Source organism: Misgurnus anguillicaudatus, chromosome 3, assembly GCF_027580225.2.
Source record: "Misgurnus anguillicaudatus chromosome 3, ASM2758022v2, whole genome shotgun sequence".
NCBI classification, from domain to species: Eukaryota; Metazoa; Chordata; class Actinopteri; order Cypriniformes; family Cobitidae; genus Misgurnus; species Misgurnus anguillicaudatus.
This window is the reverse complement of record NC_073339.2, coordinates 8,779,729-8,804,410: the sequence shown is the minus strand read 5'-3', so window position 1 is coordinate 8,804,410 and position 24,682 is coordinate 8,779,729. Positions and strand designations below refer to the sequence as shown.

At 37.1% G+C, this 24,682-nt stretch overlaps 2 protein-coding genes across 2 annotated transcripts; both read left to right on the top strand.

Annotated features, from left to right (window-relative positions):
- The first annotated feature begins 4,472 nt into the window (after positions 1 to 4,472).
- mdh1aa (malate dehydrogenase 1Aa, NAD (soluble)) lies at positions 4,473 to 12,126 on the top strand. Its single transcript, XM_055204493.2, has 9 exons — positions 4,473 to 4,710; positions 7,663 to 7,761; positions 8,460 to 8,556; positions 9,369 to 9,544; positions 9,677 to 9,799; positions 9,997 to 10,173; positions 10,571 to 10,684; positions 10,865 to 10,954; positions 11,711 to 12,126. Exons 1-9 carry the CDS (start codon positions 4,657 to 4,659, stop codon positions 11,831 to 11,833), a joined length of 1,053 nt encoding a protein of 350 aa, XP_055060468.1. The 5' UTR covers positions 4,473 to 4,656; the 3' UTR covers positions 11,834 to 12,126.
- A 2,748-nt stretch (positions 12,127 to 14,874) lies between these two features.
- ugp2a (UDP-glucose pyrophosphorylase 2a) lies at positions 14,875 to 24,539 on the top strand. Its single transcript, XM_073860861.1, has 10 exons — positions 14,875 to 15,247; positions 15,400 to 15,527; positions 18,209 to 18,316; positions 21,757 to 21,942; positions 22,336 to 22,469; positions 22,640 to 22,941; positions 23,025 to 23,218; positions 23,295 to 23,537; positions 23,724 to 23,828; positions 23,908 to 24,539. Exons 1-10 carry the CDS (start codon positions 15,232 to 15,234, stop codon positions 24,013 to 24,015), a joined length of 1,524 nt encoding a protein of 507 aa, XP_073716962.1. The 5' UTR covers positions 14,875 to 15,231; the 3' UTR covers positions 24,016 to 24,539.
- The last annotated feature ends 143 nt before the right edge of the window (positions 24,540 to 24,682 follow it).

The window sequence follows — 24,682 nt, the reverse complement described above, 5'->3', positions numbered from 1 at the left end:
ATTACATATAACACATAACATAACATATCACATTACATATAACACATAACATTACTTATAAGTTATAACACATAACATAACATATCACACATAACATATGACGTAACATAACATATAACATTACATATAACACATAACATATAACATTACATATAACCCATAACATATAACATTACATATAACACATAACATAACATATAACATTACATATAACACATAACATATAACATTACATATAACCCATAACATATAACATTACATATAACACATAAAATAACATATAACATTACATATAACACATAACTGTCATGGTTTACAAAGGATGGGACCCAAGTGCAAAGGTAAAGGTGAACTCAAAATGTTTTAATAACCAAAAGAGCCCACGAGGGGGCAAAAAAAACAAACAATAACAATGACCTACAAGACTAAGACAAGACAACAACACACTATGACAAACTATACAGGATTAGACTTTCTTGACTTGACCATGACTTGACTATGTTTAACATAGCAACAAACCAGAACACACAATGATACAAAACGATTCAGCACAGGACAAGACACACTGGGGCCTTAAATAAGATACTAAACAAGATAACAAGGGAAGTTCAGGTGCGGGGAGTTAACTAATAATGAATATTTAACAAGGAGACAAGGGGCGGGGACAAAGACAAGACACGGCAGGACACTACCCAAACAAAAGGCCATGTGCTGTCACACAAAACATGGGTACCGCCACAATCCTGCCACATGACCATGAATTACTATGAATAACTATAACAGACTGGCAGGATCATGACAATAACATATAACATTACATATAACCCATAACATATAACATTACATATAACACATAACATAACATATAACATTACATATAACACATAACATATAACATTACATATAACCCATAACATATAACATTACATATAACACATAACATATAACATTACATATAACACATAACATAACATATCACACATAACATATGACGTAACATAACATATAACATTACATATAACACATAACATATAACATTACATATAACCCATAACATATAATATTACATATAACACATAACATAACATATAACATTACATATAATATAACACATAATATATTAAACATAACATAACATATAACGCATAATGCATAACATAACATATAGGGGCGGTTTCCCGGACAGGGAGTAGACTAGTCCTAGACAAAAAAAATTTAAGAGCTGTCCAAACTGAAAATAACTTGCACTGACATATCTTAAAATACATCGGTGCCCTTTGTTTTGCCTCAAGATGCACAAAGGTGATGTTTTTAGTGGGGCATGTTTGTTAAAACTAGTTATATTTCCTAATTAAACTAAGGCCTAGTCCTGGATTAAGCTAATCCTAGTCCGGGAAACCACCCCATAAAATAACATATAACACATAACGAATCACACATAACATAATACAACATATAACATATAACACATAACATAACATATAACATTACATTACATATAACATTATATATAACACATAACATATAACATTACATATAACACATAACATAACATATAACATAACATATAACTTAATATTTAACACATAATATAGAACACAAAACATAACATAACATAACATATAACACATAACATAAAACTCATAACATAACATATAACATAACATATAACACATAACATATATAACATAACATATAACACAACATAACATGTACCACAAAACATATAACACACAACATAACATATAACATGATATATAACACATAATATATAACACATAACATAACACAAAACATATAACACATAACACATAACATATAACATAACATATAACACATAACATATAACATAACATATAACACAACATATAACACATAAGATTACATATAACATAACATATAACACATAACATAACACAAAAGATCATAACATAATATATAACACATAACACCACATAACATGTAACACATAACAAAACAAAACATATAACATAACATAACATAACATAACATAACATAACATAACATAACATAACATAACATAACATAACATAACATAACATAACATAACATAACATAACATAACATAACATAACATAACATATAAAATAACATATAACATAATTAATTCAGAAAATTATATTTAAAAAAACTAAGAATGTGTACAATGTATATATTTTTAGAGTATCTCACAGTTAGTTTAGCAACATGCAAATGAACCTCAAACCTATACAAATATAGTCTTCTGTGTGTTTTGCATGAAGAGCTCTATTTGTATGTCACACTATTGCCTATGTGTAATATTTCAAACTGGTCAACTTATGAGGTTTCATTTTAGTTGGGATGCTGCTTTAGAATGGCAGGTGCCTACGTAGAAAACAAGGTAGCTCACTAGATTTTGGAACAGAGCTGTTGTGTTTACTAGTGTAGCAGCAGGACACGACAGGGTTGAACCATGAGGGCTGAAAAGTTGCATAGTTTTTTGTAAGTTAAAGAAACAGTGTGCCATCGGGTCAGGGCACAAACAGCTCATGTAGAGCTCGTGGGGCAGCTTTTCGCGCTCATGCAGCGCTCTAGATAAACCCACCAATCACAGGCACGATCACAAGCTCACGGTTCAAGTGTGTGTCAAGGATATAATACCCACAGTTCTCTACTGTCTTCATACAGACACACATTCTGTGAAACACAATTTCCCACAATTCTCATTTATACAACAACAAATCATAGTAAATATTTTGTGAAGCTCTGAAAAGGACTAAAATGCAAATATAGCATAAAAGTATGTCAACTATGTTTCAGGTTTGACACCATTAACGCCACGTGCTATTGGTTCTGGTATGCATGTCACATTGCAATCTAAATATTATTTTTAAAAATGAAATGTGATCTTTTTCGTAAGCAAATATTTGGATATCTCTTAATGCAATATGTTTCGGATACAGATTCTTAAATGCAAATAAACCTACATTCCCTGTGTAACTCAGTGCTTTAATCCAATACTGACAGCAACTGTCAATGCTGGTGTAATTATAAACAGCCCAGGAACAAGTCACTCACGCCCATTAACTATTAAAAATAAGTATTTCCTTACTCTTTTTTTGGAAAGTCTCATTGACTGATAAAGCAGGTAAAAAAGAGGGAGAAAGCCTCAAAAATTAATATGAATTCAATGGGTGAAATCAATCTTTGACACTCATAATCTCATAATAAGATCATGAGACTTTAGCCAGGATTTAACAGACAGGATCACACTTTATAATTTATGGAAAAAAAAATGGTTTTCACACAGATTTCGCATAAATGTCAATAAAACATTAGTCAACAGGTTTGTCATGATTCAGTATTTTTTTAAAGGCTTGACAAAACAAAATTAAAATCTTTTTAGGTACTCATGGTCTTTAAGTAGGTTATACCCCAGGGTTATGCCTCAGATGGGAGTTACTAAGACCCTCTCTGATGTTCCTCTCAATTTCTCAGACTTGTCACTCATTGCAGGCCAAGGTTTTGTTTGTACTCTCCAGACAAAATGAAATTAAAAGACAGAATGAGCTTTTTTTGACAGGTGATGTGTGTGAATGAGTTGGAAGGGGGTTATGGCTCAGGTTATGGCTTGTGTAAATTGGCTCTTGGCTGTATAATCAAGCGTAAATTGTTTGTCAGTGATGTGCTGAGTAAGGAATGCTGTTTTTCTCTTTGTCTCAAGGTTTTAAATGCTCATCCTCAGGCACAGGCAGGCTAATGGTCTGTTAAAATGATGTGCTTACAAATGCTTAGTGAATGTTTAAATGGTATTTGTTGAAAGCTAGATCGAGCACGTGAACATGTTAGTGTGATTCCTATTGATCTTGTGTTATAAATGTTCAGGGCAACTTGTCACACAGATGCATGTATTGCCACATTATACCGCCCACTTCCGGTCAAAGGAAGTACTGCAGGAGAAATCCACTTGTTTGTCTTTGAAGAAAGTACTTTGTCTCCATCGTGTGGCTCATACATTTTATACATTTTATTTTGAACTACTTATAAAACAGTACTCATTTTACACGTATTTTAATGGGATTTTTCTAAGGTATCATATTTCATTTCAAGGAAATGTGCTTTGCTATAGGTTATCAGATAGATAACTCGTGTTTTATTATCCAGAGATCAGCTATGTGCACTTGCTTGACCCTTTTAGTGTTTCACAATCAAGGGAACGAGCCCCTTCTAAGGCCTCAACAAACTTAAGAGGTCCTCAAAATGACTTAAGATTATTTAGATTCCGATTTAGATTTTTTTTATAAAAAAAATGTTTTTTTTATTTTGTTTTGAACATTGAAGTCAAAAGGGTTGAGAAGCACTGAATGATCTTTTATTTACACAGACCAGCTTTGCAGCATCAGTCCTGTACGCTGACGTCACCCATCAAATTTCGCACCACCGACCACCCGTTTAATCCCGTGACTAGAAATGGCGGGACGATAACTCGAGCTATTTTTGTCTCACAAAGCTCATTAGCGTAACCGCGTGCACAGCGGACGGGTGACAGTAAAAACATTACGACGCGCGCGTGCGAGGGAGAAGCGTGCATTGATCGCTCTGCGTCGGATCGGGTCTCTGTGGGAATAAACAGATCAACTCGTTTGGACACCTCGAGGGAAAAACCGCGTGAAAATGTTGACCCTGTTGTCGGCTATGTACTTGGTGGTGCGCACGGCTTCGGCGCAGGTAAGACGCCTCTCCTTGGCAACGGAGGCGTATGATGCACCACGAATGACTGACGATGCGTACGGTTTCCTTTGACATCAATCAGGCTGCGTATGTTTGCGTATTCAGTCCTTGATTCTTCGTTTATCGTTACTCAGTGTGAGTGCTGGTGGTTTTTAAGTAATTTAAGGTTTCATTTACAATGCACGATATAAAAACTTAGTCCGGGGGACGGGGGGAGGGCAGTGACCTCTTTTTGATGATTAATTGCACGATGCTTTGGTGCGGTGAGGAGAGTCCAGCACCATGGATAGCACCTAGTCCCTTCCGCACCCTATAGGGTCGCGCCCCCACCCTTTATTTGTGATGCATTGTTAATTTAGCACATCGCTGAAGTGGCACTGTCCCAACCACTGAGGAAAATATCCGCATCAGACTAGTGCTGATAGTGCTTTACCATAAAAGCCCCAAGCAAGCAATACAGAATGTCTATGTTACCAAACAAATATAACTAAAAATTGTGTTTTGATAGTTTTTGGCTCTATAGACGCAATAGTGGAGAAGTCATCTGGTCGTATTGTTCAGTCTGAACATTTCATTGATAAACAGTGGACCTCTTGAACTGATACTTTATTTAAACTGAATTTGTGACTTTAAATGATGATCGCAGTTTGGTGTCACCACCATGCGAGATTCTGTGCATAAATGTGCAAATGTTGCACTTGTGGAAATATAGGTACCTGTATGTTGATAGAAATGGTGCTAAATTTAGATTACTGACACATTTTGAATGTGTAATGAGTCACACAAACTCCCAGAGCAATGTTTCGGATACAGCTGCGTCCAAAAGCTCTAAAAGTTCCAAGGCAGGAAAGAATCAAGGCACATCTGAATCCAACGTTTGGTTTTATTTCCTGTCTCCTGAGATACATTCATCTTCTTGTCCCACAATTCTATGTCTGAGCGTGCACAGGATTGGTCGAGTCTGGTCGAGTTGGAAAAAATAAAATGGTGGCCAAGAAAGCGGCTGGAGCACAAATTTAGTGTAAATAAAGTTTTATTTTCACTTTTTACACCTTTTAAAAGCGAGAAATGAGTATTGTAGTTTTCAAAAATTAGACTGGTTATCACAAAGGAGCTCTCTGTTTATATTTCAAATATAATTCCGTTACGCTGCCTTTGAAGGTTGTCCGGATGTGTTTTCATGAGGCAGTGATTCAACAAGTCAGCTGCCTAAGCTTTCGGATGCAGCCACAGATTTTTAAATTATGCAAATAAGCCTATTCCCAGTATGCCTCAATGCTGACAGCCAATGCTGCTTATCAACAACATGCACTGCAAAAAAATATTTTCAAGATTAAGATGCTTTTTCTTGATGAGCAAAACAACCCAAGAAAATAAGCCTAGTTTCTAGACCAAAAATATCAAATTTAAGTGATTTTATGCATAAAACAAGCAAAAAAAATCTGCCAATGGGGTAAGCAAAAAAATCTTGAACATTTTTCTTAAACACTAAATACAAGAAAAATTCGCCATTTTTGCTTGTTTTATGCACAAAATCACTTAAATTTGATATTTTTGGTCTAGAAACTAGATTTTTTTTTTTACTAATAACATATTTGTGCATGATGGATATTTGTAAGGTCAGATCAGTGACCTAAAGTTATTTTAAATATTCATTTGTTTTCTGCATGTAATTTTTCATTTTTTTTTCCAAAACCCACACGTGGTCGCACATTACTGCCCCTAATGCAAAGAATATAATTTTTATATATATGTTCATTATAAGGAATTAGTCCATTGCAAACATTCTGCACATATGATTAGCTCAGCATCTTATAAACTATGTAGGATCTGTGGCTTGTGTGGTCACAAATGCATTAACACAATTCAGGTGTCCTCTACAGAGGACAAGGAAATGAATAGCTGGATTTCAGAAACATTTTGGTCGAGTCAGCAGAATGGAAAGTTCCTCTTTGTTTTCTCTTTTTTTTAAATAGGCTACAATTTAAGTTCAGTTTGTTTATTTGTGCATTTAGATCTCATAGTACCAGGAAAGCCATTTAGCTATTACATGTCTGATAATCAAATACATACGGTATACATTTGTAACCATGTATGAACCTAAACCTATTTCCATATAGTTTCAAAAGTCGACCTTTATTAAGCTGTTTGGGTCTTTTATCCTCTATATATGGAGATGGGCGTGGTTTGCGTCATAGCTGATGTTCATGGGTGCATGTGTTCGTTTCTCTGAGCTGGTTGGTGGAGGAAACATCAGACTCTGAGATATCAACTACATTTCCCAGCGTACAGCTTCATCCGCCTTCGTGCAACCGTGTGACACTTCCATACAAAACTAGAGGTGACCCTTCCGTCAGTCTGTCCGAGTGGAGAGCACCAGATCTCGTACATCACAACTCGCGCAACCCGATCGAAAAATGGTGAGAGTCCGATTCCTCCATTTTAATGGAACATTTGTGCATACGTCAAGTTTGCAACGCAAGATGGCGGGTTCGTTTTATGTTCTTTTTAATGATATTCAGCGGGAGTTATTGCGAAGTTTGTGTTTGAGCGATTGCGAACAAATCGTTTCGCATTGAATTGAAGCGATTTCATGCACCATCTCACAAACGATTTCCGCTGTTGTGGAGAGGGCATCACTACCGGTTTAAATTGTACCATTTCAGTTACATGTCTGTAACTTAACGTTCGCATTTCTTAAATCAGTGTATGAATCATGACGTTAAAAAGATGATAAAGCTGCTGCGCTGATCGCGCGCGCTAGCATACCTGGCTCGTGCATCTATTGCATCACTCATTCATTCATTAATATAAATGGCAACCAAACACCACTAACTGAAAGTGTGTAATATATACGACATTTCACATTAATTCACGACGAACTAATCTTTACGCGTGTTAAATGGGTCAAGCTGTTTTGGCGCGAATGACTGTGTGTTTTCATTGCAGGCCGAACCCATCCGTGTTTTGGTGACTGGCGCAGCAGGACAGATCGCTTATTCCCTCCTGTACAGCATCGCTAAAGGAGATGTGTTCGGCAAAGATCAGGTAAGACCAGACTGCATGCAGCCCTGCGCAAACTGCTCGGCTATTGTCGTCAATGTACCGCGAGAGAGATTCGGCTTCGACCGCTCTCGCGGTAATGTGATGTCATACGCTAATAGTCTGCGCAGTGGCCCAAGCAGACGCGTCGTGCTTTACAATAAAAACCTGAAGGGATTTTTTAATAATCCTGTTTTTTATATAAGAATTGGTTGTTAAAATATGTGTCATCTACCTTATATAGTGCACTATTTAAGGGGGCAGCTGTTTGGAGTGATGTTCAAAATCATAGTTGACATGATTGAGTGCACTCGTTCAATCCCATGATGCACAACGTTTTCGTTAATTTCTTTATGTTAGTGAAGTACTGTAATATATGTGTGCCGATTTCCCACATTAACATTTCTGCATCTGTAGAATGCCCGCATGACCATACTATACTTATAAAGTGCACACAAGGTTTAATATTATATCCCACAATGCAATGCTCTCAATTTGACCTATCCTTTCCATTATGATATAGCTGTGACTTATCAATATTGAATTAACAACACTAAATAACGATTGATGATAACTGGATGTCATTCGCATGTTACGTAGTCAAGTCACGTGATAACAATATAGCATGCATCTTTTTGAAATACTATTTTACATGTTTTATTGACTGCTGATGAAAGTGTAAAGTATCATGTTTCTTTTCTTAGCCGATCATCTTGGTGCTGCTCGATATCACTCCCATGTTGCCCGTGCTGGACGGTGTCGTCATGGAGTTGCAGGATTGCGCTCTTCCGCTTCTGAGAGGTCAGCATACCGACTCTGATTTAATCATGAATCGGTTTTGATAAGAAAACAAGATCAGACCTTAAAAAAAAAAGCTTGCGCCGTCAACATCTTGAACATATTAAAAATGCACAAGAGCTAGCATGACTCTGCAGGATCGGCACAGACCAGTGTCTGGTGTGAAGGGATTAAGGAATAGAGAGGTGTGCATGCACAGAGTCGTCTTATTGGCTCACGCCGTGGGATGTGCATCATTGTCGGCGACCAATCGAAAGCATGGTGGTGAAACGACAACAATGGGGGTGGAGGGGAGGGGTCCAAAGAACAGCTTGTATCAGAAAAGCTGAGCCATGGGTGAAGTCCATTCTGATAATAGGTTTGCTCTTACTGTTTAAAATTAATATAATTAATAAAGTTAACCAGTTATTATGAAGGTTATAGCAATGAGATATGAAAGTGTCAGAAAATAATCATCAGTAGTCAGAATATTTAATGCAAAATTGTTTACATGTGCAGTTTAAGCGATTGGACCGTGATAAGAATTTATCATGTCAATTATCCAATCACACGCTGTCCTTTACTGCTTGCTCGACTGATATCGTCCTTGAAAGCAGAGCTTACTTTGACCTAGTACAGATGTTTTTGTCAGGCCTTTATTTGAAGTCATCATAATCAGAAGGGGATCTTTGTGAATAAATGCGGAGGCACAATAATGATGTTGCTGTTATGGACATCTGCGTGTCCTTTTTGTTTTGTTGATGTGTATCTTCAACATGCCAGGTGTAAATAAATTGATGGTTAAAGTTTAATTTCTCTTCGTTCCTCGTTCACAGACGTGATTCCCACGGATAAGGTTGAGGTGGCCTTTAAGGATCTCGATGCTGCCATCTTGGTAGGCTCTATGCCCAGAAAAGAGGGCATGGAGAGGAAGGACCTGCTGAAGGCTAACGTGGCCATTTTTAAAACCCAAGGTGAAGCCCTAGAGAAGTACGCCAAGAAGACTGTCAAGGTAAAGCATCATAAAAGCTTCACTGTTTGTGGCTTTTGAAATTGTAATTGAATGTTGATGATGAAACTTTTAAACGGTTTCACTGTTTTGCTAAGTTTTAGCACTCTTCTGAGTTTCTTTTTGTTTTTGTAGGTGCTAGTTGTTGGAAATCCAGCCAACACCAACTGTTTAATCGCATCCAAATCCGCTCCCTCCATTCCTAAAGAGAATTTCTCGTGTCTGACCCGTCTGGACCATAACAGGGCCCGATCCCAGGTCTGAACCACATCTTTACATTCTGCTCTTTTGAGGTCGTTTTTCTCAATCATATCAATCTTTGGGCTTTTAAGAATCCTGAGCAGCTGAGATTTATTTTTTGACCTAATGCTAACCTAATTGTCCACATCAAGTCAATTTGTTTGATTAATTACATTAATGGCCCTTTGCTAATCAGTTTTCCTTCACGTCTCTAGGTGGCGATGCGCGTCGGCGTATCCTCTGACAGCGTGAAGAACGTGATTATCTGGGGAAATCACTCCTCCACTCAGTACCCAGATGTGCACCATGCTAAAGTGACGCAGAATGGCAAGGAGACGGCAGCTTTTGACGCTGTGAATGACGAAAGCTGGCTGAAGGGCGACTTTATCACTGTAAGTCAAAAAACTATAGGAGAGCCTTTACAACCATAATTATCATATTGAATTCATAGAAAGAAATCAGAACATTTAAGTATACAAGTTGAATCATAATAAATAAAGTGAAATGACATGGGGAATAAGTATTGAACTGATGATGACAATTAAATAATTTACATGTTGTTCAGTTTAATTTGTCGATTAGTGAAATATGTAGTGAAATATGTGTTAGTTTGGCAGAAGAGTTGCAATGATTATTAATAATAAAAAATTACCTGTTTATAATATTGCTGTTGTATTACAGCCACTCATCTTAACCATGGTAAAAACACTGTTATGTTCCTCTCTTGGCTCATTACTTTAAATTACAGTTCATTTTTTCATTTATCTAACGTGGTTCTTTGTTTTTCAGACGGTACAGCAGAGAGGAGCAGCTGTCATCAAAGCCAGAAAACTCTCCAGCGCCATGTCTGCTGCCAAAGCCATCTGTGACCACATGAGGGACATCTGGTTTGGTACTCCAGATGTGAGTTTACTTCCCCCATATGAACGCTTTATATGTTCTTTACGTGTCTGAATCTCCACATTCGGTTTGAAACCTCAGATACAGATTTGCAAAGAAGAGGAAGAGCAGAACATATTCAGTGATGTTTTGCTCCTTGTGTCTGAACAGATATTTATAATTCTGTGTCTTTGTCTCAAACAGGGCGAGTGGGTGTCTATGGGCGTCTTTTCTTCTGGTAATTCTTATGGAGTTCCTGATGACCTCATGTACTCCTTCCCTGTTATGATCAAGGTTTGTCTTCATCATCACTCACTTGTTAAAACTTAGATTTACCTAAAAACCAAAATATATAGCTTCAAATTGCTAAATATCAACCACAGACCATTCAGAAATACTGGTTTGTTGGCCCAACCAAAACATTGATATTTTGTTATATAAGTCCTATAAAGTACTTTATTATATAAGTCCTCTTGAGTGCATGTAAGATTAATTGGATGAATGATGTTGTGCGTGTGTTGGATTGTTTTCAATGAGTTCTTTTACATGGTTAAAGGAGGTTTACCGAATATATTAGGATGTTGACTTTTACCTTTATTCAGAATGGACAATGAAAAGTGACTGGAGACTTAATTTAAATCATTTTTTGTCAAAAAAAGCTTGCATGCACTTAGGGGGTTTTGCAGCAAAATACAGTGAAATGTGTTAAGTACCAATAAAATAAGGCATTGACTGAACCTAGACATAAGACATAGAATAAAAATGCTCATTTACAAGAAAACATGTCAGGCGCACTTAGAGGGTTTTGCATCTAAACTCTTCATACGGTTATTTTTGCTAGAAATTTAGCATATAATATACTACATAACTAAAGATACAAAGTCATATTTATAACATTACTTTGAAAACTTTACATATATATAAGCCAGAGACTTTATTTGACTTAAATCAGAAATATATTAAGCATTCCAGGGGAAAATTATGCTTAAATTCTTCAGATAGAAGGCAAACTGCAAGATTTTATTGAAGAATGTGTTTTAACCCCAACAGAACAAGACCTGGAAAGTGGTTGACGGACTCTCCATCAACGATTTTTCCCGCGGCAAGATGGACGCCACCGCGGCAGAGCTGGTGGACGAGAGAGACACTGCGGTCACTTTCCTGGGAGCGTGACTGGATGTTTCAACAACACGGCAGCCATTAGACCCCAAGTCCCCAAATCCACGCCTGTAGATTTCACAGCTGACCATTTGTGCGTGTGTGGATGCCAGTCGCTTATTGTATGTGTGGGTACGCGTGAGTGATAACTTTTCATATGAAGGCAAAATGTCTGCAATGTAACTTCCTCTGATTGGACTGTCTGGGGAATCGCCTCCACTGGGAACAATTAAAATATGTATACGCACAATTGTAATGACCAAAATAACAATCAATTATCCAACAATAAAAAATTGTGTAAAATGTCAGCTGTTGATTTGAATTACATTGTCATTGTGCAAGATTATGTCCATCCTCATGTCTGTCGTCTTGAGCCACGAAAATTGTAATAATGGAAGAATGGGATATTTTACAATGTTGGGATCACTGCAGGTTCACTGTCTATAATATAACATTAAACTAAAGCTTTCATCTATCCCACAAAAATATATAAACAGCTATATGCAGCTGAAGATATATAAACAGCAACTTGTTTTTGCAGTTATAGTCCCAATGAGGAAAGTTCAAGTTTATAAATCAAAGTTCAGGTTAATGGTTGAAAGTTATGAAAATGTTTATAGTGAATGTTATTTTTTCTAATCACTTTCAACAGATTCATCAACCACGCAGCAAAAAATAAATAAAAAATAGTTTATTGGCAGATAGTTTATCCAAAGTGCATTAAAGTTTTACATTAAGTTTTTATTTATGTTCCCTGTGTAGTGTGTACAATAATTCAAACGGACAAGACTTAAAGATTACAAGATTGTTTTAATAAAATTTGTAAACAAATTTTCATGTTTTAAGCATAATGCTGCGTTCCAAACAACTCAAATTTAGGATATTTCCCACATCCCTACTGAAATCTACTGGTCTTCTAGACCAGCTTAAAAAGTAACCAAAACAACTAAAACCAAGCTGGGAGACCAGTTAAAACCAGCTCAAAATCGGAAATAATGTCTGAAATAAGTAAAATGTAAGGTATTTCCTAACATAAAAAGTTAGTTACATCCAAACATTTTAAGTGTTTAGTAATATTTAAAAGAGCATTGTTCCCGATTATTTCCGAGTTGAAATGGGAAATATACTAAATCAACAAAATTTTTGGATTTCTCTTCAATCAGTGCTTGTACTTTTACTTTATAAGTATACGTGTCTGTACAAGACAATAAAAACAGTAGTAGCCCAGCTGAAAAAAAACAGCATACCAGCAAGACCAGCATATGTTGTGTTTTGGTGCTGGTATGCTGGGGATCACCAGCTAAACCAGCATAGACCAGCATAATTCATATGCTGGTTTGATGCTGGTTTTTTTTTTCAGCAGGGAGTATGATTTTTAACAGTGTGGAATTTCCTATTTGCAATCTTTAAAAGAAATTTCAACTATTGAAATCAGAAAGTCATAGAATTTTGCGGAATCAAGGTATTACTACTGTAAATTATATAAACTCGTTTTAGTTTTAAGAATATACTTAGCATAGGAAATGTCAACCTTTTGTATGTTTACTGAAGTCAAATTGTAAAAACATTGATGGCCAGCAGATGTCACTATTTCCCCAGTTAACCGAATCCGCTCAAAAACGACAAAATCTGATTGGTTCAGCCAGCTCTGCTGTTGTTCTGATTGGTCCGTGAGTAAACTTCATATGCACCCCACGATTTAATGCGACACTTCCGCCCTTGAATCCCCGACCCGTGCAGCAGACGTGAGTATCTTCGCATGGCCTGTCAAAAAGCCTGTGTGCTCTTTAGATGTGCTTACCCAACCTTAAATAGCCCATGAACCCTGCGCAGTGTGCTTGTTTGTGCTTCCCAGCATCGCTGTCTAGTATTAAAATCCATGACAGATATCCCCCTACGTTTAATTACTCTCAGGCTTTTTGTATGTACAGTAGGTTAAGCTGGTAAAGCAGTAATATATAGTATAGTGTTATAGTAGGTAACGTTAAAGCTGAAGCATCCGTGTATTGTGCTGAATGAGTTAAACGTACTGTCCTGAATGTAAAAAATTCACTTGGCTGTGTAACAGACGACACCATGAATAAATAACCAACAATTTTCTCCTTTTAGTGTATTGAATCCCCCCTTATGTGGAATTTGTTTTAATTCCATTTTTCAGAATATGTAGCATAAAATATAAACCTTGTTTAAAAGTTAAACAGCAATTCGTTGGCTGTTTCTCAATCCGAAGGCTGCAGCCTCCGGAGGTCGCATTTCTAGGATTCATGCGTCATCAAGAGTGTCTTATTTCAGTATATAAGTAATATTTCAGTAAGTATAAAGTAGACTATTATTCTTAGTTAATTGTAAATTGTTGTAATATGCTTATGACTTGTGAGTGTAATGCTTAGTTAACAAAAATAGACCAGGCTTGATGACGTATGCAGCTTGCATGTGCGACCTCCGGAGGCTGCAGCCTTCGGATTGAGAAACGGCCGTTATGTCCCAACGTTACCTATGGTTATAGCAGGAACGTTTTCGTAACCTCAATAGAACGTTCCCGAAACGTTTGAGCTTTTCTGTAAGCCATTCTGGCATTTGGGGTTTCATATTCATGCGTTTAATGATAATATTGTTTGCTAAACAGTCATTACAACATTAAAACTTATCATTACCATTGCTATTATAAAATAAACTATTTTAATAAAATATAAAAATGTATAACTGTACATTTTGTTCATCTGTTTTTGTACATTTCATTACTTTGTAACTGTATTAATTTTGCCCTGTGTTAATATAATTTTGCCCTCTGGAAAATAAAACCTAAAACGAACGTTCTCAGAACGTTATTATTTGGTTCCCAAAAGATAACCAAAAACTGTAGTTTAATTTAAATTAATAATGTTCCCCGTGGCCACTGTAAACACACAGTTCGGCAAGCGCATACTGCGGCAAGAACGCGCGCGCACCGCAACGCTCGTGAACGTCCAGTCCATTGGTCCAGTCAGTGTGAAAAGTCCAGCTCGTGCTACACGTCATGCGCATTCATGCAACTTAACATTGGCACATAAAACCATTCCGTTGTATCCTGCGTGAGTTTCGCACGGTGACGATGTGGATGGGCAGTGCTGGGGTTTATTAAAGGGCTCTTGAGCGCGCTCCTGTCTCTCTCTCGCGCGCGCGTCGTGTTCATTACTGAAATCTCATCTGACTTCAAACCGGTTCGGTTCGGATGCGGATGCTGGGAGCTGATTTTTACTTCTTGCGCACTTACATCTTTTTTTCTGGAGGCTTTGATTCCTCACCATTGCTGTAATTGTAGTTTAATATGGAGTATTAAAGGTACATTTGATATAGTATTGAATTGTACTGAAACCCAAAAGGATTAAAATACATCAAAGTTTTTATTAGAGAGTTGTCAGAAGTTTTTGATCATGTCTTCTGTCGCTGGTAAGTCAATTTTTATAGGCTTTCAAGATGTACAATGGGGTTAAATACCATATGGTATCAGATGTTAATATATGGCATTTTAATGTATAGGGGTAAATTCAGGTTAAAGCATCTGTAACTGTCATACTAATGCTGTTTTTGCATGCATGTAGATCTAAACAGAGGTGGTACGAGCGCAGGCATGAAGGAGTTTCAGGAGATGCAGAAATTGCAGCATGAGAACTCCATGCACAAAGAGCTGGAGAAACTCCTGGCCACTGCCAAGACACCAGAGTTGGAGGTGAGACCCGCTGCTCAGAAAAATATATATGTTGAGGTGCTAAATCTGAATGCCTTTGTCCTTGACTCCGTGTCCATGTGTTTACCCAGCTCACATGGAGTATGTACCCAAATATATCACCACATACACAGAGACGTTAATCTAGCTGTCCAAATAGACATGGATAGTTTAAGGGTCAGTGACACATGAGAGTCAGTTTTTGTATGGATCTGTTAAAATTGGAGTACTTCTTGGAAATGCAATTTATGCACACAAATAATTAAAATATTTGCCGCGTTTATGAACTAATTAAAACTCATTTTGATATGTTGTAGTGTGACTTAATATTTAAATTGTATGGTAAAACTGACCAGACTGTAATGGCAAATAAAAATAAATTATATAAGTAATCTTTTGTGCACTGTAAAAACATTGCACTTACATTTTTATGTATAATCAAATTAAATTAAGTCATTTCAACTTACATTTTTTTATCTTGACTAGTGATGAGTTGCTGTAACTTAAAATAAAGTTGAACAGTGGCGGGCAAAAAATGTTCGGTGTGTCATTTATTCGGCTCGTAATGTAATAATATGTGTTCGTTTTGTCATGGGAACTTTAGCGCATTGCGTGTCATGTCAAAAGGGTTCATGATAAAAGACACGCTTATGTCTCGCAAGACACTTACTTAACAGTTAACTGATTACACTTGAGATTAAGCTAGTATCGAGCGTCTCTTTTAACCCTTACAAAGTGTCTGTAGCAGGCACGTATTTTGACATGACACGCAATGCACATAGGTTCACATGACACACGGGACACATATTTTGACATGACGATCCACACACGACAATGTTTGACGAGTTTCGCATTCGTGCCTCCTCAGAAAAGAAGTTACGATTCGCCACTGAAGTTGAAATAAGTTAAGCTAATTCAACTTTATAAGTTACATCAACTCATCACTAGTCAAGATAAAAAAATCTAAGTTTGAGTTGTAAATTCAAGTTGATTATACTTAAAAATTTTACGTGCATTTTTTTACCGTTTGTTATGCAATGAAGCCATTGTGTTTTTTCTAACGTGGTAACAAGATTGCTTATTTGTATGAAGTCGTACGAATTCTGTTTATGGGTGGGGTGTCGTTATTTACTCTAATAATCATATGTTCTTGTTCGATTACACTAGATTAATCACGATTAATCGCATACAAAAAAAGTTTGTTTTGTGCACTGTGTGTAATTAAATACACACACATGCATGTATGTATTTAAGAAACTTTTACATGTGTATATATATTTATTGAGATTTTTATATATTTTTATTATTAAATTATTTTTATTGAATATTTTAATTTTTATTATTAAAAATTATATACATACATAAGATTTTTCTTAAATGTATACATGTATGTGTGTGTATTTATATATACAAAATAATTACACACAATAAACACACAAATATATTATGCAAATACAAATTTTGTAAGCAATTAATCGAGATTTTTGACTGTCCTACTTTATACGAATTCATATGAAAACGAGTACAAATGCCTGTGAACTCAGGTTGGATAATCATATTTAAAAAAAAATAAGCATTTGGGTATTTAGGTTTAGAAACAAGCAAAACTATTTCGCAGAATCAATATTAACAAAATGTAGCTGGTGGAAACATTTCATGCAACAGTTTGGTTGTTTTAAACGTTTGAAAAAAATCGATTAACATTAATGCGTATGCAATCGCTATATCAGTATGTGTGTTCCCTGACCTTTAAAACACATGACCTTTGCGTTGCCAACCTAATGCTCAACCAGCTGAGCTTCAGGAACGTTTTAGTTGCATTTCCAAACCTCCAAACAATAACAGCACTCTTAATGAGAACAGTAGATGCACATTAGTCTCGCTAATTATTTTTCACGCTGATGCCCATGAAACGGTGACCTAATGAAGTAGGTAACTTTAATTATATCCTGTCGTCCCATGATGCAACACCAGAACCATTAATCTAAAGGTTGAAGGATAATATTAATTATAATGCACAGAATTGAACAGGGTATCTAGGAATATGACTTCTTCAGTAACTTTTATATGGTTTAGTATCTGATGTTTCAGGAATGTTCTGGGTTTAATAAAGGCTTTGTGCTGTATGTATTTAATTTGACATTTATGCATTTGGCAGGCGACTGTGTCCAAGCTGTAACTTTTATTAGTATGTGTGTTCCCTGGGGATCGAACCCATGACCTTTGGGCTGCTAACAAAATGCTTTGCCAATTGAGATACAGGAACATGCATAATAAAAGCTCTATAAATTCTTAGAAAGTATATGTTTGATCTTTACGTATATTTCCATTTCAAGTGTAATTTTTAGATATTATTTATTTTCACAATTGTTTACTGGTTAGAGAATTTATTTATTTCCTTCATTGTCGGCCTTGAAAAACTAATATTTTTCCAATATGTTAGCCTGTGTCTGTGAAATCCTTTTTAATCTAATTATGAGATTCAGAGCATCAAAGATTGATTTCAGTCATTGATCTTTGACATGACCTTACTTGAAGTCAATATTAAAGAAAGGAATCAAGGTTATATTTTCACAGAATGTTCTTTACATTATAATTTTATGTAGAAAGCAGTTAATTACAAAAAATGACTGATATTGTAAAAAAATGTAATATGCTTATTTATTTGAGATATGTCTCTCTAGATCTCCAGGAAGGACTTCGAGGGCTTCAAGCAGCTCTTTCACAATTTTCTTCAGGCGAAAGGACCCTCCGTAGAATGGGCCAAGATTCAGAGACCACCTGAGGACTCGGTAAGACCCACAAGTGTATGCCAGTGACTAAAATAATATATCTTAAAGAAAAGATGTTATGTGACACCAGCACACTTGTTAAAGAAAGAGGTCAGCTGGCATCAAACGAAGAATCAAATTAAAACATCAAACAAAAGGAAGAGACAGTCACAGTCAAAATAGCTGGCGAGAGAGAGGGGTTTGGTTTAAAGCGTATGACATTTTAACATTGGGTCCACTTTCCAAATAACTAAAGACCCCTCCAGAAATACTTGCACGGTGAAGGTTAAACTATGAATAGCACTCACAACACTTTCAGCGTCCCACAACCTTGGCTGACATTTCTTTTCAAGCGCACAGCCGTTGTGAAACTCAGGTTACAGCACATAGTAATCCAGAAGCAATGATCTGAGATCAGCTCCAATAAATCAAAACTCCTCCAACTCATAACAGTATAATCATCACAGCTGTTTCGAGATCAAAGCTTGCGGTTACACTCAACGGCTGGGTTTATTTCCGTCGCACTCCATGGTTACAACTTGGACGTGCTTAATGGTCAGATGCTTGATGGGTCAGCTGAGAGACTGTCGTTGGATAAACTGTCTCGCGCTTGTGTGTTTTGTTTTGTCATGTCATGTTACTTTAATGAGGGGGGTGGGGGGTCAGTAGAGATGAAACGTTATATTCAGCATGTCGCTTTAACTTTAGTCTACCTTTAGCTACAAACATGAGATTCTCAGCACATATTGCTCCTCTAGGGACAGTTTGCCCCGACCAAGCATGTTTGGTTACTGGATCCTTCAGATCATTCAGCCAATCACCTTGTGCTTTAACCTTGACTCTCTCTTTCTGTATATGATTATATCACATGCAATCAATACTTTGATACTAAATACTGTCTTATATATGATCTGTTTTCTGCAATATAGTAAATTTTAAGCAAAACTGCCTTCAGTTCGTATTTAGATCAAAACTCACAAAGGTAACAAAGTGAAATTTGGCACAATTCTCTGAAAAACCTTCTTGTATCTTCTGATGAAGACACCAAATAGCAAGCGGGTAATTTTCTCTCATTTTGCACATTAACAACAAACAAACTTTATTGACTGTTTCAGCAGTAACAACATAAACAAGCGGCTGTTGTGGTCCACACGTAACTTCCGGTTAACTCCGCTAAGAATAAATAACAACAACAACAATGTTCTTTAAACGTAGTTTATTTATATAACAAGCAAAAAACGATTACCTTGGAAACAAAAAAATATTTTTTATTTTCGACAAGGCATTTGTTCAAAAGATCAGTTTAGTACGGAAGAGGATTAGGGCCACTGGTGAAAAAAATATTTGAATTCTGACTATAATCTCAGAATTCTGACTATAATCTCAGAATTCTGACTTTAAACTCAGAATTCAGAATTCTGACTTTAATCTCAGAATTCAGAATTCTGACTTTAATCTCAGAATTCAGAATTCTGACTTTAATCTCAGAATTCATGACTTTAATCTCAGAATTCAGAACTCTGACCTCAATCTCAGAATTCAGAACTCTGACCTTAATCTCAGAATTCAGAATTCTGACCTCAATCTCAGAATTCAGAATTCCGACCTTAATCTCAGAATTCTGAGAATAAAGTCAGAATTCAAATATTTTTTTCACCAGTGGCCCTAATCCTCTTCCGTAGTTTAGTAACTAGTCAGACCATTAAAAAACTAAACCGGAAGTAAAGTTCGGATCCAGACGTGTATCGCGTTAGCGCACGTGCATCCAATGAAACCGTCTATACGTATTATTGACACATTCCCATTTGACAGTTAAGCTGGTTTGGTTGCAAAATTTACTCAAGTGACCAAACAAATCAGTTCAACCTTACAATATGTGTGCAATTTCCATGCTTATTCCTTAAGTTACTTAGTTCTGCTTCCCATCGAATCCTGATCACACTGTCAGGGCTTATTTCTGCAATTACAACCGGCTGCCTATACATTATCTCTTACTTAAAAGGTACCTTGACTATAAAGACATGTATGCTTTTTAATATTTTTGATTACAATTTTTTTGACGTTGTGCATTGTGATGTAAACAAAAGTGGCGGCCTTGAGTGCATTTTTTACGTTTATTAAAGGGGACAAAAATATTTGGAGTACGAATGTGAAGTTTTAGCTCAAAATACCATACAGATAATTTATTATAGCATGTTAAAATTGCCAATTTGTAGGTGTGAGCAGAAATGTGGCGTTTTTGGGAGTGTCCTTCAAAATGCAAATGAGCTGATCTCTGCACTAAATGGCAGTGCGTTGCTTGGATAGTGCAGATTAAGGGGCAGTATTATCCCCATCTGACATCACAAGGGGAGCCAAATTTCAATGACCTGTTTTTCACATGCTTGCAGAGAATTGTTTACCAAAACTTAGTTACTGGATTGATCTTTTTTACATTTTCTAGGTTGAAGCACTGGGGACCCAATTTTAGCACTTAAAAAGACAGATTTTCATGATATGTATCTCCCCTTTAAAACTATGACATTTGTACTGTTTTTAATTTCATATAGCCAGCCCCAGTGTTAATCTGTTAAGCTATACTGTATATGTGTACATTTGTTTATAGTCGGTGTACCTTTTTTAAACTTGACTAACATTAGATGTTGCTCTTAAACTAAAAAAAAAGTTTGTTATTTACTTATTGTATACTCTGTCCTTAGACTTTAATCTTTTCACCTGAAGTTACATGAATGCGTTGCACAAGTTTGATGAAATGTTTGTTTATTTGAGACGGATTTACGTGCAGGACTTCAGTGAGTCTGTACAGTTGTTACAGGCAGCAGCTCACCACATCAACACAAAATGCTGAGAGAAATTCAGTCAGCTCATATTTCTCAGTCTGTTTTTAAAGTTTTGAATCTCCTTTAATGTCTTATATCAGGATAACATCCGTTTTTGCAGTCGGTTTAACTGCTTTGTTGTACTAGAGTAAAACAAACCCTGTGCTCGAGGGGGCATAATCGAGTTTTCTAATACCTTAAACCAGGTTTTAATCTGCTATCTAGTTATAAACATCGCCACATTTATTGTAACTAAATAACTTAATCAGCAAGATTCTTCTAAAACTGTTAAGCAGTTGCAGACTTAATGGTCCACTGTGTTTATTTTTAGCGGCATCTAGTGGTGAAACTGAGAATTGCAACCAACAGCTCAATCCACAGCTAACCCCTCCCTTTCGAAATGCATAGAGAAGCTACAGTAGCCGCCACAGGACAAAGACGTCGTCGTCTGAGAACACCTTAGTGATAAAACGTTCTCTATAGAACAGTTTGTCCATTTGGGGTCTAAAAGTTACACAATGCACCTTTAAAAAAGATACATTTACAGTAATGCCTGCTAGCACCCCTTGTGGCCATGTTGAGAATTGACATTGAAAATCTGACATAATTGTGTGCACCTTCATCATGTTTCATTCTTTCTCGATCCAGCCCTATGAGAAGATCAAGTTGAAGGGTCTTCCAGCTGACATATCCTCCAGTCTTAATAAACTTGCCGTGGTGAAGCTGAATGGAGGTCTGGGCACCAGCATGGGCTGCAAAGGACCCAAGAGTCTCATCAGCGTCCGTAACGAAAACACGTTTCTGGATCTGACCGTACAGCAGATTGAGGTACTGCATCACGGCGGCAATGCCCAAACAGAGGGGAATTTATTAGTCATACATGAAATGCATTTTGACATTTAGCGTGATGCTAATGGTCTAATCAGATTCAATGGCTTATGCTAAGCTATGCTAAAAGTGGTACCGCCAGACCCAGAGATCGGCTGAATGGATTCCAAAACGGTAAAAATTAAATGTTTAACTCTAGGGGAGCTAAAAAAATTAGCATATTTTCCAAAAAAGTGCAGTGTCCTTTTAAGTAGAAAGGTTTGAACCTCTGGTTGAAGATGATGTAAGACTATGTTTGCAGTGTCAGACACTAGTAAAGATTTTACCTCTGTGTCAGTGACCCCAAAGTTGCATAATGTCTATTTATTAAAAATCTTTCGCTCTCTCTCTCAGCATTTGAATAAGACGTATAATGCAGATGTGCCACTGGTGCTGATGAATTCCTTCAATACAGATGAGGACACCAAGAAGATCTTGCAGAAATACACACATCACTGTGTGAAGATACACACCTTCAACCAGAGCAGGTGCACACACACATACACTTCTCATCCATGTGCAGCCTACAAAAAATATAAGTGTACTCATAATTTGTCTCTGTCATCCGTCCTGTTTGCCTTTCTCATCTTCCATCCAATATCCTGCTCGCTTCGAGAAGTTTGCTCATCCTGACAGTTCTCTCTCCACTTCCGCACAGGTATCCCAGAATCAATAAGGAGTCTTTGTTGCCAGTGGCCACTAATTTGAGCCTGACAGGCGAGAATGAAGAAGCCTGGTACCCTCCCGGGCACGGAGACATCTACGCTAGCTTTTACAACTCCGGCTTGCTGGACAAGCTCATCGCAGAAGGGAAGGAGTACATCTTCGTGTCCAACATTGATAACTTGGGCGCCACGGTAGACCTGCACATCCTGAACCACCTGATGATCCAACCAAGTGGGAAACGATGCGAGTTTGTCATGGAAGTCACGGACAAGACGAGAGCTGACGTGAAGGGTGAGGTCACTGTACCAGGTGGATGACACTTCTTCTTCTGTGGCAAGCTTATTGGCTAACATGTTGTGATCGTTTGTTTTAGGGTGGTACACTGATGCAGTACGACGGTAAACTCAGACTGCTGGAAATCGCCCAGGTGCCCAAAGCCCACGTGGACGAGTTTAAATCCGTCACCAAGTTCAAGATCTTCAACACCAATAACCTGTGGATCAGCTTGCCGGCCATCAAAAGGCTTCACGAGCAGAACGCCATGGACATGGAGATCATTGTTAACCCTAAAGTAAGCACATTGTGGATGTTTGTATATAAATCAGTTTGTTTGAGTTTATTTGTGAAGTGTTTGTTTGCGTCTCCAGACTCTAGATGGCGGGCTCAATGTGATTCAGCTGGAGACGGCTGTCGGCGCCGCCATGAAGAGTTTCGACAACGCGCTGGGCATCAACGTCCCTCGTAGCCGTTTCCTTCCCGTCAAAACCACCTCGGACCTCCTGTTGGTCATGTCTAATCTGTACAGCATGGATGCAGGGTCTCTGATCATGAGCCCCAAGAGGGAGTTTCCCACAACGCCTCACGTCAAACTCGGCAGCTCCTTCACCAAGGTAAACCGCACTGTACAGATCTGGAGTCATCTCCTGTCTGGGTTGTGTACTTAATTTGTACAAAAACTGATGAAACACAGAAGTTTCTTGGATATTTATTCTCGTAATTTCATAATTAGACTTCCCTAACTTCACAAGGTGAATGTTACAAAAAACATCAACTTTGCCGGTTCTTGTGTGTTTTAGGTTCAGGACTTCCTGAAACGGTTCGAGAGCATTCCTGACATGCTGGAACTGGACCACCTCACTGTGTCTGGAGATGTTACCTTCGGAAAACAATTAACACTCAAGGTAAGGATGTCCAGGGATAAAACTATGAAATGATGATAGACGGACAAACTCAACGCTGTGTGTTGTTTCTGTGTCACAGGGGACTGTTATCATTATTGCTAATCACGGAGACAGAATCGACATCCCAGCTGGAGCGATGCTGGAGAATAAGATCGTTTCAGGCAACCTGCGCATTTTGGACCACTGAGGCTGAGGCGTCATCCAACTTTTGCACAGAAATCCCATCCAACATGTCACTTGGACTTTTACAGGGCATATATTTGTGTATTTGTGTGTATGTCAGATATAGAGTGATGTCCTCCATATGACGTCTATGTGATTAGTATTAACTAAAGTAATAATATTATCTACTGCTGTGTAGCTCACTCAGTGATGACACTACAGATAAATGTCAGAGGATGGAAGCAGATCATAGATCAGCTGTAATTGCTACATAAAAGATTACAGAGAATTCTTTAAAATAACAGCATCTTTGACATGTATAAATACTGTGACTGTGTTTATTACTGGGTAAACTGTTACTTTACCGCTACAATCTGAACACATGATGGACGTCTGTTCCCTTTAAGAAAGGAATTAAAGTCGAAAATTTCGATCATTCAAGCAGTGCTGATTTATCTCTGTAGGATGAAAAAATATTTGGGTTCTGTTTCTTTAAATAACCAGGAAGCTGAAACATGTGATGAAAGTATGAATAAAACTATTAACATTAACACATTAATTTAAGTTTTTAATTTAAAAATTATTAAACTGTTCTTTAACCCTTGTGGGTTGTTCCAATTCACTACCCTTTCGGGTTGTTCGTGTACAAAAAGGCCACTAAATTAAACGGCTGTAAAAATGTATTAGATTAA